The 14,079-nt window shown below is 39.3% G+C and overlaps 1 protein-coding gene across 1 annotated transcript in view; it reads right to left on the bottom strand.

Annotated features, from left to right (window-relative positions):
* gpc5a (glypican 5a) overlaps positions 1–13,283 on the bottom strand; it is a 992,726-nt gene extending 979,443 nt beyond the window's left edge. The window contains exon 1 of the mRNA XM_039746320.1: positions 12,691–13,283. Coding sequence (XP_039602254.1) covers positions 12,691–12,841 — 151 coding nt within the window. The 5' untranslated portion in view covers positions 12,842–13,283. The remainder of the gene's footprint in view (positions 1–12,690) is intronic.
* Between the last annotated feature and the right edge of the window lie 796 nt (positions 13,284–14,079).

Raw genomic sequence — 14,079 nt, 5'->3', positions numbered from 1 at the left:
TTTAGTTACACATCTAGTGATTTCCTTTGATTACTTAATTGCTCTCCTATGTATTCTGCATTTTAAGTTAATAACATTTCCAATATAACTAATGAAATCAGAACCATCAATGTCTCCAGCTTATTTATCCAGAATTGTTCTTTAGCTTAGATGAGAATTTTAAATTATCATTCCAGTCCAGCAGTATGCATTTGTTTCTTATATATTTGTCTGCTTCAATATACAGTATATTAGCATGATAACTGCAATTATTCATTTTACAAGAAAAACAAAATGGCCTGCAGAATGCAAGCCTTAATTAGTATGACACAAACGATATTCTTGCTCCATTACCTAACATCTTACATTGCCAGTTATACTGGTACAATCAGAGAAGTTATGCTGCCATTACCAGCGCATCTCATGGTCCAGATCCTCTTCTCCATTATATAGAAGCATACACATCCCCAGTCCTGACAGGATTCCCTGTGACTATATTAAATATAAACTGCTCAAAAAAATTAAAGGAACACTTTTTAATCAGAGTATAGCATCAAGTCAAAAAAACTTCTGGGAAACTGATCTGGTCAGTTAAGTAGCAGAGGGAATTGTTAATCAGTTTCAGCTGCTTTGGTGTTAATGAAATTAACAACAGGTGCACTAGAAGAGCAACAATGAGACAACCCCCAAAACAGGAATGGTTTAACAGGTGGAGGTCAGTGTCACTACTGGTAGCATGAGGCGATACCTGGACCCTACAGAGGTTGCACAGGTAGCCCATCTTCTCCAGGATGGCACATCAATACATGCCATTGCCAGAAGGTTGGCTGTGTCTCCCAGCACAGTCTCAAGGGCATGGAGGAGATTCCAGGAGACAGGCAGTTACTCTAGGAGAGCTGGACAGGGCCGTAGAAGGTCCTTAACCCATCTGCAGGACTGGTATCTGCTCCTTTGGATAAGGAGGAACGGAATGAGCACTGCCAGAGCCCTGCAAAATGACCTCCAGCAGGCCACTGGTATGAATGTCTCAGACCAAACAATCAGAAACAGACCTCATGAGGGTGGCCCAAGGGCCCGATATCCTCTAGTGGGCCCTGTGCTCACTACCCTGCATGGCGCAGCTCGATTGGCATCTACCATAGAATACTAGAATTGGCAGGTCCACCACTGGCGCCCTGTGCTTTTCAAAGATGAGAGCAGGTTCACCCTGAGCACATGTGACAGTATAGATATTAAGCATGATTTTTTTTTCCCCATTGAGATCTGATGTGTTTTCAAATCGTTCCTTTAATTTTTTGAGCAGTATATGTACATACAGTATGTCTAACAAAAACACATTTTACATAACACTTATCTAGCAAACACAATGAAAAATGTTTACACTGTACATGATGCCAAAGTACTTAGGGAAATAAACATTTATAATGTGTATATTTTGTGGTTTTCTGACCAAATACTAAAAGACCAACATATGTCTGGGTCTAAGGGATTTATGCAAAAGAAACATTCTGAATTGTGTTCCCTTATTCTGGCTAAAAGAACAGCTATAAACATTTTTTTGTATCTCTGAAGTTGTCATTGAGTTTTTCAAGTTATTGATGAGTCATATGCATGAAAAATATTATCAAATATGCTAAATATCTGATTCCACATTTTTAGGACAGGCGATCTTGTGTTCAATTTCAAGTTTATTTTATGTACACATTGTAATGATCTTCTTACTTGCATGTCTCCTTTGAATAGTGACAGTAATACAATACCAACACAAGGTTCAAAAAATACAACAAACTACTAAAATAAGTGCAAGAACACATACAGGATTTGTTTTTATGACTGGCTGTTAAGTAAAGTTATGAGTTTTGTATGGAAACTGCCTCTGAGTCTAGGTGTTCAAAGCTCTACTAACATTTGCTAAAACAGAATGGGGAGAGATGTGACAGTGAAGGCTGGCTGAGGTCTTTAAGGACTTTTTGCCTTTCTAAATCAGCATGTCTTAAATACTGTTTATCTTGAACAGGAAGCAGTTGAGTCCTAGTAATATTCTGTGCTGCTGACATGTAACTCTGCAGTGCCATACCAAGATGTTACACAGTCAGTGACAATGGACTCCACTGTGCACCTGTACAAGTCATTGAGAACAGATGGAGACATCTGAGCTTTTCTCCAGACTTTAAGGAAACAGATACATTAATGAGCTTACTTGACAATGCTGAAATGTGCTGTGCTCATGTCAGTTTATCAGTAATAATTATTCCAAACAATTTAAAGCTACCGACCCTTTCAACAAACATCTTCTCCATTCTTGATAAGAATGTGGTTTGATTTCTGCTTCCTAATGTCTCATCTCTCCTGACACCCCTGAGTCAGCAGTGGGACGCTATCTCTGTAGGATATCTCATTATTGTTGCTGATCAGGTCTATGATGGTTGAACTATCAGCAAAGGTGATCAAAGAGTATAGAAGGGAGCTCAATACATTACCCTGTTGTGTTGAGTGTCAGTGTGGAGGTTGTAATGCTGTTGCTCCCCATATGCTGAAGTCTGCATGGTAGAAAACCAAAGTCCTGTTACAGTAGGATGCTCTAAATTACATGTCAAGGAACTTGATCATTTTTGATGGCACAACAGGATTCTGGCATAGAAATTTTTATTATCTACTAGCAGGAGTACCCCGCCCGGGAATGTATAATGAATTTCCCAAATGAACAAAACACAACATAGAAATAGAACAAATATTTTTCTGATTCACATTTTATTGTAATAGGTAATACAAGTGGTCATTCCAGAGCCTTTGGATGTATTATATTTTTTTTCCTTGTGGTGTGAAAATGAACAAATTCTGAGGATTGTCCACTCTAGAACATGCTACATAGAGTTGTCCTTGTGAAAAGCATGGATTTTCCAATATGATGCCGGCAACTTGCAGTGATTGCCCTTGAGCTTTATTAATTGACATAGCAAAAGTCAAACGAACAGGAAATTTTAGCCGTTTGAAATCAAAAGGTAAATCATTCGGAATCAGCGGTATTCTTGGTATGAAAACATTTTCACGTCTTGCTCAACCTGATATAACAGTTGCTTCTATAATATGTATTGATGGAAAAGTTGCCGGCATTTCAAGATGTGATTCTCTTCAGAAACTCTACTCATTAGTCGGTAAGCATAAAAGTTCATTGCACTGAGTTTCTTGCCAGCAACAGAGTTGCCCGTAGATGGATCTGTTTGTGGAATTCCCCATCTTCGCCTTGCCAAAAGATCACTGGATACTGAAGGGCATCATACGATCAGTGTGTGTCAGCCACACGCTGAAGACTTCTGTTCCTTTTCTCAATGATAATGTCCCGCTTCCCAAAGTCATTGCCTACCATTACAATGGCAACCTCATCAAGTGTTGGAGCATTGAATCGTCAGTGATGCTCTCCTTGTGGCATTTTGTCAGCTCTTATGACAACTTTATAATAATCTGTTGAAATACGTTGAAGTGCAGTCTTGAAAAGGGTGACATATGCGTTGTTCTCATGAAGGAATCGTTCTAAATCCATCACGATGTCCAGTCTCACGTTTGGTATTCTGCTGTGTCTATGATGAGCTGTTATGGAAATATCTCCCATGAAGTAGATCTGAAGGAACTCAATTGTCCCATCAGTTAATGGAAGTAATGATCCTATTCTATGGTAAACATGACCTTGCACTTTGAATGTAGGCATGAACTCATCCTCTCGTATTTGTTTAGTTGCACCAAAAGAAGTTATTTGAAAACAGGAATTGTAATTCCTGATGTTGTTCAAGAAATGCTTTGAAATTGGTGTTGAACATCAAAGAGTGTAGGTGGACAAAGTAGAGATGGCAATTTCACCTTCCCATTTGAGCAACACAATCCCGGTGACTCTCCTTTCCATTTTAGAGCTCTACAATGAACACAGATATGATCCATTCGGCCAATAACAGAGACAAGATGTTCATGATATGCTACCTGTCGGTTATATGCGAAAGCCATATTTTTTAAATCGTGCTGCATTTGTCCACGTGTTACATCAGCAGCCCTTCGCTTGTTGGCAGACAGCCTGATTTCCCATTCTTGAAATGTTTCATCCGCTCTTGCATCAGACATTTTTCCCAACCAAACATACCCCATGACCTCCTCCTGGTCACAAAGTAGCCCCATGCCCAATTTGGTGGTTATCGGACACCCAGTGCAGATTTGTATGGTGGACAAACAAACATACATCGACTACAGCCTCCCTTCCCTTTCTTCAGATGTTTCATCCGGTCTTACATCAGCAGCCCTTTTCCTGTTGGCAGTACGGGGATGTGTGGAACTGTCGGTGAAAAGATGCCCTGCGCTTCACCCCGAACATTTTTCCCAACCAAACATACCCTATGACCTCCTCCTGGTCACAAAGGAGCCCCATGCCCAGCTTGGTGGTGATCGGACACCCGGTGCAGATTTGTATGGCTGACAAACAAACAATCGGATGCCTGGTGCAGATTTGTATGGCGGACATTTAAATCGTGCTGCATTTGTCCACATGTTGCATCAGCAGCCCTTCACCTGTTGGCAGACAGCCTGGTTTCCCTTTCTTGAGATGTTTCATCCGCTCTTGCATTAGACATTTTTCCCAACCAAACATACCACTTGACCTCCTCCTGGTCACAAAGGAGCCCCATGCCCAGTTTGGTGGCGATCGGACGCCCAGTGCAAAGTGTATGGCGGACAAACAAACATACATCGACTCTGCTTTATATATTAGACATGCGACAGGATGGTATTTTGTGCAAGAGATACGGTGTCCACTGTTGATACACTGTGTGTCTAGGTAAGACATGTATCTTTGTGAGCAGGGACATCTTTTACACCATATATTTAACAACTATATATCTTATTGATGTATCATGAAAGGTTTTTTGCATTCACAACAGAGGGAGGTTTTGAATACACCACAGTGTGGACTGGCAGAAGTTCACTGTCTTGGGTCATTAAAAAAGAATGATTTGTATTCACATTTCCTATTTATGACACCAGGCATTTGATATTGGTGCTGTAGTTGTCCTCCAACATCCTAAAGATGGATGTAACTGAATATGTGAGTTTGTATGAGTGTTCCTTGCAAAAGGTGTGGCACAATAAAGGAAGCTGGCTTGTGTATATCATAAAGCTATTATGTTACCCATCTTGCTCAAATTTTACAGTACCCCAGGTCATCATGCACTATGACTATGGTGTGTACAGATCCATAGCCGATATCCAAAAATGCAGCAACAGATGACAACCTGATTCATCAGTCATCTCAGATGAAGGCATTTATCATTTTGATGTGGGCTTGTCTGTGCAATGTTGATGGCTGACCAGATCGAGCTTCATCTGTTACACTTATTCTTCCTTCTTTAAACCTTTCTTCCCATTCATAAACTATTTATTGAGTCATGCTATTTTCATTTCTGCACTGAGCCTAAATCATTTGGTGAATTTCAGCAGGCTTTACTCCATCTGCCCTAAAAAATCTTACTGTGGTGCATTATTCAACAATGATGCAATCCCACAGCATAGCGTCCATGTTAATTTGACCTTGACTTCAACAAGGCTAACGCCAGGGCACTGTGCTGTGCAACGTTTAAACTACCCATAAGCCATTGTGAACATGTTGTATTGAGTTAGCTTCTATGCATTGCAGTTTGTATAATTTTCAAATTGCCTTTACTTTTTGATTTACAGTCATAATAGAATGTTTTGCTAAAGACTTTTAAGCAGTCAGACTATTTTGGTATCTTTAGATTGATAAAGATGTAAAGAGTGTTATGGAATACACAATTTATTTGTACGTTATTTGATGTAAACAGATTACTTTCAAATGTCTGTTATGAAAATTAGCTTACTTTTTTTTTTAAGCAAAAGTTCTACCTTAGTTTACTCAGACTTATCATAGCGAACAGAGCTTGTTGTAATAAAGGATGTCCATCTTGGAAAGATTAGTGATCTCAGTTGTTATTTAGGAATTCATATTTGCAGTTTATAACTAACCTTAATAGCAGCAACATATCTTTGGTGTAGTTCAAAAGCTGTATTTAGAATTATTATCTTTATATATAATGTGCTACTGTGGCTGTCCATTTCTCTGTCCAGGATTTTAATTCACCTGTAGCTCGCAAAATGTTTGAACTATTGACCTGAAATTTTGTACACATATACTATGTGACATCTACTATTTGCTTTCGGGGTGATGATTGACCTCCAAGGTTATTCCTCTTTTTTTTTATTATTTTATTGTAGAACCAACTCTCGGCAATGGGCAGCAGGACGGCGCATGTGTAAGGGCGCCATTCTCATCCCTTCCAACTTCGTTGTCACTTCCTCTACCTCTTCATATCTTAAATCATTCTTGTGGCAAATTGAAGACATAAATGGAAGCTTAAGTGAAAAACTAAGAAAAACATACTAAGTAATTGCAACACAAACACTGACTTAATCAGTTTTAATGCAAAAAGATGGTGACAAAAGAAGAGAAGAAGCGGGCCGCTAGAGTGGAGAAAAGAAGAGCTGCTCAGGAAGCAGCAAACCCATCAACCTCTGAGCAAACGAATGCTAAACAAACAGAGAAAGAGGATGAAAACTATTAATGCTCAAGTCAAGTGTACTCACAGTGCACCATTACTGTTTTTTTTTTAATAATCTGGATGATAACTAATAAGTTGCTTCATTCTTAAAACTTGACTGTTGGTTTAAAAGCTTTCACAATCCGTGCAACCTCACGCCTCTAACATGAGGCTTGTCATCACTTTTAGAGGCTTTTTTTAAAAGAAATTTAGTTTGCATAGAATGAAAACAAACTGTAAATTATGCAATCAGATAAGGATTATGAATTCTGTCCTTGCAGCATTCATTAAGCAAAAACAACAAATACCTTAGTATAAATACAATAAGGACTGGGAGCAGCAGCATTTTCGGTAGTCATAGAAACCAGCTCACTAGTTGCCGCACATGACATCATGGTCCTGATAAAATTAAAAGAAATGTTTGTGGACTGGAAATGCCTTCAACAGTCCTAATAGATTAGCACAAGCTTTAAATCACAGGGGAGAAAGTCAACATGCAGTAGAAATTTGCAACAGCTGGACAAATATCACTAGCCATTATACTGTACATGAATCAAATACCAAGTAATCTACTTGGAAACTACTCATAGCATCCGATGAATGATAATATAGATGATGTGGGATTGTATTGCTGTAAAAGATGCTTGGCTCTTGAGCATGAACAACAAATAAAGAAAGATTGACTAAACTTGAAAACAGAGTATAATTCACCAAAACAGTTACCATAAAGCTCTTTAAATTACCCGTGAGAACCATTTAAATAAATACAGATCTGTTCTGTCCAATTCCAGGGTGACGGGCACCCAAAGCATATTTTATCAGCACTGGACACAAGGCAGGAAACAGTCCTGAACAGAATGTTGGAAACTCATAAACAATATGGCTCCTTAAAGGCATTTTACTAGGCTGTATGGCTCCTCATTGAACCATTTCTTGATGAAGAACCACGTCATTCTGTTAAGAGTTCTTTGCAAATGAAATTGGTTCTTTGGGCTTTGAAAAGGTTCCTAATAGGTTCACATAACAGAAACATTTAGTGAACAGCAGGCTATCAGTTTTAAAATATAACATTCCTTTAATGGCAATTTATGTTTCTTTACTGGATTGTGTGGTTTCTCAAAGAGCCGTTGCTGGACAAAACATCATTTCATTCTGTGATGGATTCTTTGCGCTTTGAAAAACTTCCTAAACTGTAGAAGAAACCTGAAATGTTTAATGTTTGGTAGGCTAACCAGCAGGAAACTAACAGGTTAAGAAAATCTGGACTGTCTGTGGTATTGTATGCAGCCTTTTAAAATCAGGACCCATTGCGATTTCACTGCTTTGTTACCACCTTTTTGTGGTTATTCGCTATATGGAAGCCTGTTGTAGATCTAAATAAATAATAGTTCTTTCTGGAACCTTCATATGGGTGGGTCTTTTAGAAACCAAAAATGGGTCCCCTATGGTGGTGGTGGTGGTGGGCAGAGTGAGTCCTGGAGGGCCACGGTGGCTGTAGGTTTTTGTTCCAATCTAGTTTCTTTATGAACAGTCATTATTGCTGAATGAGCACTTAATTCTCAAGTGACATTTTGTTGTTTCCTTTAGTGGTCTCTCTTATTTAGATTCCCCACAGTCAATCGCTTATTTCAGTCTTAAAACTGCTGCATTCACTGTTTTTAATGGCTACTTATTAGCAATAAAATGCAAATGACAAAGGAGCCGCAGTTCTTCATCTAACTTGTTTCTATTTACACCTGTGTGGATCCATCATGGACTATTTGGTTTAATAAAACACTTAACAGAAAAATGTGACAGGCTGAAAATGATGTGTTTTAGGCTTTAAATCATTTGGATGATATCATTTGAAAGGAAACAAAATTAAAACTAAGAACCTAACACTGCAGACTAGCAAGCCATACAATTAAATAAGGTCTGAGACTGGCAAGGATTGGTTTCTTATTAGGCAATTAGGTTGGAATGAAAACTTGCAGCCACTGCAGCCCACCAGGACTGACATTAGCGCCCTATGGCACAGGTGTCAAACTCCAGTTCTAGAGGGCCGCAGTGGCTGCAGGTTTTCATTCTACATTTAGGTCCATAAATATTTGGACAGAGACAACTTTTTTCTAATTTTGGTTCTTCATTACCACAATGAATTTTAAAGGGTGCACTGCAAGGTGCAAGCCACTCATAAGCCTCAAGAATAGAAAGGCTAGATTGGACTTTGCTAAAGAACATCTAAAAAAGCCAGCACAGTTCTGGAGAAACATTCTTTGGACAGATGAAACCAAGATCAACCTCTACCAGAATGATGGCAAGAAAAAAGGATGGAGAAGGCGTGGAAGAGCTCATTATCCAAAGCATAGCACATCATCTGTAAAACACGGTGGAGGCAGTGTGATGGCTTGGGTGTGCATGGCTGCCAGTGGCACTGGGACACTAGTGTTTATTGATGATGTGACACAGGACAGAAGCAGCCAAATGAATTCTGAGGTATTCAGAGACATAATGTCTGCTCAAATCCAGCTAAATGCAGTCAAATTGATTGGGTGGATTTCATGATACAGATGGACAATGACCCAAAACATACAGCCAAGGCAACCCAGGAGTTTATTAAAGCAAAGAAGTGTAAAATTCTCGAATAGCCAAGTCAGTCACCTGATCTTAACCCAACTGAGCATGCATTTCACTTGTTGAAGACTAAACTTTGGACAGAAAGGTCCACAAACAAACAGCAACTGAAAGCCGCTACAGTAAAGGCCTGGCAGAGCATTAAAAATGAGGAAACCCAGCATCTGGTGATGTCCATGAGTTCAAGACTTCAGGCTGTCATTGCCAGCAAAGGGTTTTCAACCAAGTATTAGAAATGAACATTTTTTTTCCAGTTATTTAATTTGTCCAATAACTTTTGAGCACCTGAAATGAAGGGATTGTGTTAAAAAAATGCTTCAGTTGCCTCACATTTTTATGCAATCTTTTTGTTCAACCCACTGAATTAAAGCTGAAAGTTTGCACTTCAACTGCATCGACGTTGTTTAATTTAAAATTAATTGTGGTGATGTACAGAACCAAAATTATAAAAAAAGTTGTCTCTGTCCAAATATTTATGGACCTAACTGTAACCATCTTCTTCATTAGTGACCAGTTTTTAGTGCTAATTAACTTTTTTTGCTTAAGTTTTAATTAACTTGACTCAGGCCCCTTAGTTGTTTCTTTTTTCTTAATTAGCAGCCAAACAATAATGAGCCACAAAACAAGCTGCCACATGGCCAGGTCACCTGTGCCCATCACACAATATCTGAAAATAAAGAATGGTGATGGTCTCTGTAAAGTTGATCTCTCAAGTCACAAAAACATTTCGATGGTGAAAACAGAAAATCAACAGTTTTGGAAATGCATGCTGTGGCAGAATGAGAGCAGCAACAAGCCATGGAATTAAATAACGAGTTTAATTAACAGCAAGAATTATCAGCTTCTCATTAAGAGATTGGTTGGAGTGAAATTGGTTGCAGTTTGAAATCCCAATTTAGCTGGTCATCTGTTTCACTTCTCATTTCTGTTTGGCCATCATTTAATGAAGAAAGGAATAAATTCAGATGACTGAATCCTTATAAACAGGGCTATTAAAATGAAAGGTAAAGAAGTTAATCAGCAGTGAAAACTGGTCACTGATTAGGAAAAAGGTTAGAATGAAAACTTGCAGCCACTGTGGCCCTCCAGGCCCAGAGTTCAACGCCACTGCCCTATGGGGTGAACTACTCTGGCACCTTTATTTTTAAAAGTATAGCAGGATGCAACAGATCAAGAAAAATGAACTGAGCCTGTGATACTGCATGCAGTCTTTTTAAAAACGCAAATCCATTGCTGTTCCACAAGTCTGTGATCATCAGTCATCATCAATGGCTTTTTATGGAACCTGTTTCAGATCTAAATAAATGAAGGTTCTTTCAAGAATCTTCCTGTGGATGGGCCTAGTGACACACAATAACATACCCTCCCACACTGGAGTCAGTCTGTTCTAAAGCTGCATATCTTTGGGGATGTGGGTGGACACATGGAATATTTGGAGTAAACCTCACACAGACAATAGAAGAGCATGCAGAGAACATGAAAACTCCACAAAACGAATGACCAGGTATAACATTCAAACCGAGGATGTTGGTCAATAAAGGAGCTGAGCTACGCACATTTCAAACAGACTGTTACAATCTGGGTTAAGAAAGCTCTTGTCTGTAACATTATGATTAGCAGAATGAAGATTTAAAACGGGTAATAATTATATTAAGGTAGTAGCTTATTACTGCCGATTTCAGAAGGAAGCACCAAGTTTTCATTTTATCATCTAAGCTTCTTTACAGTATACATGTTTCTGTTGGTGGATCTGATCATTTTTCTAATTTTAAATTCAGCAAAATACAACATAATCTCCAATAACAACCAGTGTATTTAACTCAAACATAAGCATATATACTGGAAAAACAAATCTTTTAGCACCAAACACCTGCAGAAAGTAAAGAAACTCACCGCTGCATCTCTTCACAAGGCTGCCAGTGATCACCGAGGGCTTTGCTTGTTCACGTCAATTATCCGTCTGATCTACAGACACTATTCTGTGTTAGAGGGGTATTGCATAAGTGTGTAAACTGCCGAGTTCTGATGGTACAAACTTTCCATAATGATCTGAGAATTTAATAGTTCTGCAAAGATTCAAATATTTTAATAAGGACTGGTTAAATCGAATAGAGTTAACTGTCAACTCCGTGGTATTCAAAACAAGCGGAGAAGATTTAAAAAGGGACATATTCTGTAGTGTACAATGAACGCATCGCTTACGATAAAAAATGACAATTATGAGTTGCAAATACCTCTCCTCCTGAATATGCCGACATATATCAAGCTCAAAGTAAATTTCCTATCCCAAGGCGACGTTCATCGCAGATGCAGCCCTCCGTTTGCCCGATCCGCCCTCTCAGTTGTTGCTCTTACGATTCATTAAAGCGAGGGCTGCGTGAGCTGCATTACGTTCTCCGATTTTTAACTATTTTTGTAATTTTACTTAAGAATAATCAACACCTTTTCATAATAATTTGTGGATCCATTTTAACGCAATACATGATTGTATATTGAATACTTTTTTCCCCGTACGCTGCTCTGTGAACTTAGATTTGAATAAATGAGTGTTCTGGATGTTATGTGATCATTAATTCGTATTGTTCTCTAGTGATGCTATGTAATTTTCTATGTCTTATACATTTTATGGGCAACATCTAAAAAAAACTGAAAAAGATGAAATGTGTGTCAATAAAAATGACTATTGCATTTTCTCAATTTGCGCAATTAAAACACCCTACTGGTCTGTTTGGGTGTTTGTAAAGCGATTATTCCGGACAAGAAATGATAATTCAAATCCCCCTTTTTTTGGCTCAGTTATACTGTGTAAAGCAAGATCGCTTTCCATCCATTTACTGATCCCACATAATCCACTTTCACGGTGGCGGAAATCCGGAGCCTGTCCGGCTCCCAGTCCATCGCGGGGCGCCCTCACACTGAGCTCATTTTGAGCTGTCAACCCCACCAGACACGCATATCTGTGGATGAAAATCTCACAAAGTGAAGGGCTGATACTGCAGACTTCACACAGAAGGGTATTTGAAATGCAGCTGGGATGCAGTTCCGTTAATCCACCGTACTTTCCTCAGTGAAATCGGGCTCTGCCTGTCTTTAACACTTTATTAATTAAATTCCCCTATTCCATTCTTCATGATACAATGCAGTAATACGTACTTAACAACGTGACTGCCAAGGATATCTTTCACTGGTGTAAAACAAACAGTGTAACTTCAATTCAGGTTGCTGGGGCTCTAAATGACCGGATCGATGCGAGTCAGTGCCAGTGCTTATTCAAACTTAATCTAGTGCTGATTTACAGCAGCCTCTCTTATTTTGACGGATTCGTTATTTGTTACCAGCGAAAGTTTCCAATCTGCGCAAAAGAATACAAAAGAAAGCATAGGGAAATGTCAAACACCCCCGATCTGCGTCACTTTAAAAGTTACGTCTTCTTGTTGCCAGGGCGGCCGATGTGTTTGCATTCGCGTAAGTTAAAGAAAGTTTGAAATGCCCAGCTGCGCCAGCTTACCTGTCCTCGGCGATTCCGGCAGGGACTTGACAGGTCCAATCTGGCGCTGCTGAAAAACATTGCGAACTTGCCCGCAGTCCAACTCAGTTTGCAAAGTGATCTCGAGGAGCGCAAAACACACAACCCTCCACAGCAGCCTTCTCCTCCACATGATTAACACATTGGCTTCTCTTTGACCGATGCGAAAGTGACCAAAAGTAATAATTCCAAGGTATATCCAGAAAAGGGAAGCGTCATCCAAGTAAGAAATATAAAAATCCAGAAAGGTGCAAACTTTATTCAGGTAGCTCTTACTTGATAATCTGACGTGGGCAAACGCTACACTCTTTTACTTCTGCATAAACGAAAAAACAAAGTAAACTGAAGCCGAAAGCACGGGAAAGCTGTTTTGCCGTTCAATCAGCCGTTCCTCCGAATTCAGTTTTTAAATGTGACAGGCCTGACTTCGCGACTCTACTTCTAAAGATATCACACCGACTCCTCTCGCTGACTGGACATCGGTGCTGCAGGGGCGGAGAATAGCGGCACGGCGCGCTGGCTCCCTTACTGCTCAGTAGCTGCTTGTCTTCGCGGTAGTCGGAGCCACCAAGTGGATGTATGGAGTAGTCGGTAGTTGAGGGTGTTTGCCAGCGTCGGCTGTCTAGAAATTAAAGGGTCGCATCACGTGTTTGAAGAAGAGCCGGCGTTTGTCACTGTGTCCTCTTTATGTGAGCTCAAGAGTGTGAGGGGTGATCTGATGCTTATGAAGATTAGGATATAGCACGTGTTGACGTGAATATAAAGAGTAACGGGCACTGACAAAACTTGCTGCTATTTTACAAGATTACTCTAAAGGTGTTTTTGTAAAGTTTATTTCAATACATAAAATACCCACGTTTTAGTGCACATTTAATAAAGAATTGATGTGTTCATATTTCATAAACTGTATAAATGTTACAACTAACATGATACCAAATAATATTTTCCACGGAGCGTAGGTTATAATATTGCAAAAATGGGCTTTAAAAATGGTCGTTCTAATAATTTCAGCTGTTTAGGAACCAAGAGAGCCAGCTATTGCTCATGAGCAGAGCCGAATAACTTGATTTGTGGAATTTTGTAAAGCGGTTTTCATTGAGCGCAGGCGCAGAGCGATGTAACAAGTTCTTTTGTGAAATGCAAGTACCAATTTTACAAATAACTGCATATTGAATTAGTACACGTGAAAAAAACAAAAAAACACATTTGTTCAAATACACAGAAAAAAATAGAAAATGACTAGCATGAATGGAAACCAAGAGTACTTCCCAATGAATTCATTGTTGAACTGAAGAGCCAATCATCCACCGATAGTTGTAGGAGGAGCGCAAAGTACGAGTGATAGCTCTGTCCCACTCAAAACACCTATTC

Source organism: Polypterus senegalus, chromosome 2 (genome assembly GCF_016835505.1).
Source record: "Polypterus senegalus isolate Bchr_013 chromosome 2, ASM1683550v1, whole genome shotgun sequence".
In the NCBI taxonomy this organism is placed as follows: Eukaryota; Metazoa; Chordata; class Cladistia; order Polypteriformes; family Polypteridae; genus Polypterus; species Polypterus senegalus.
This window is presented reverse-complemented; position numbering and strand designations above follow the sequence as displayed.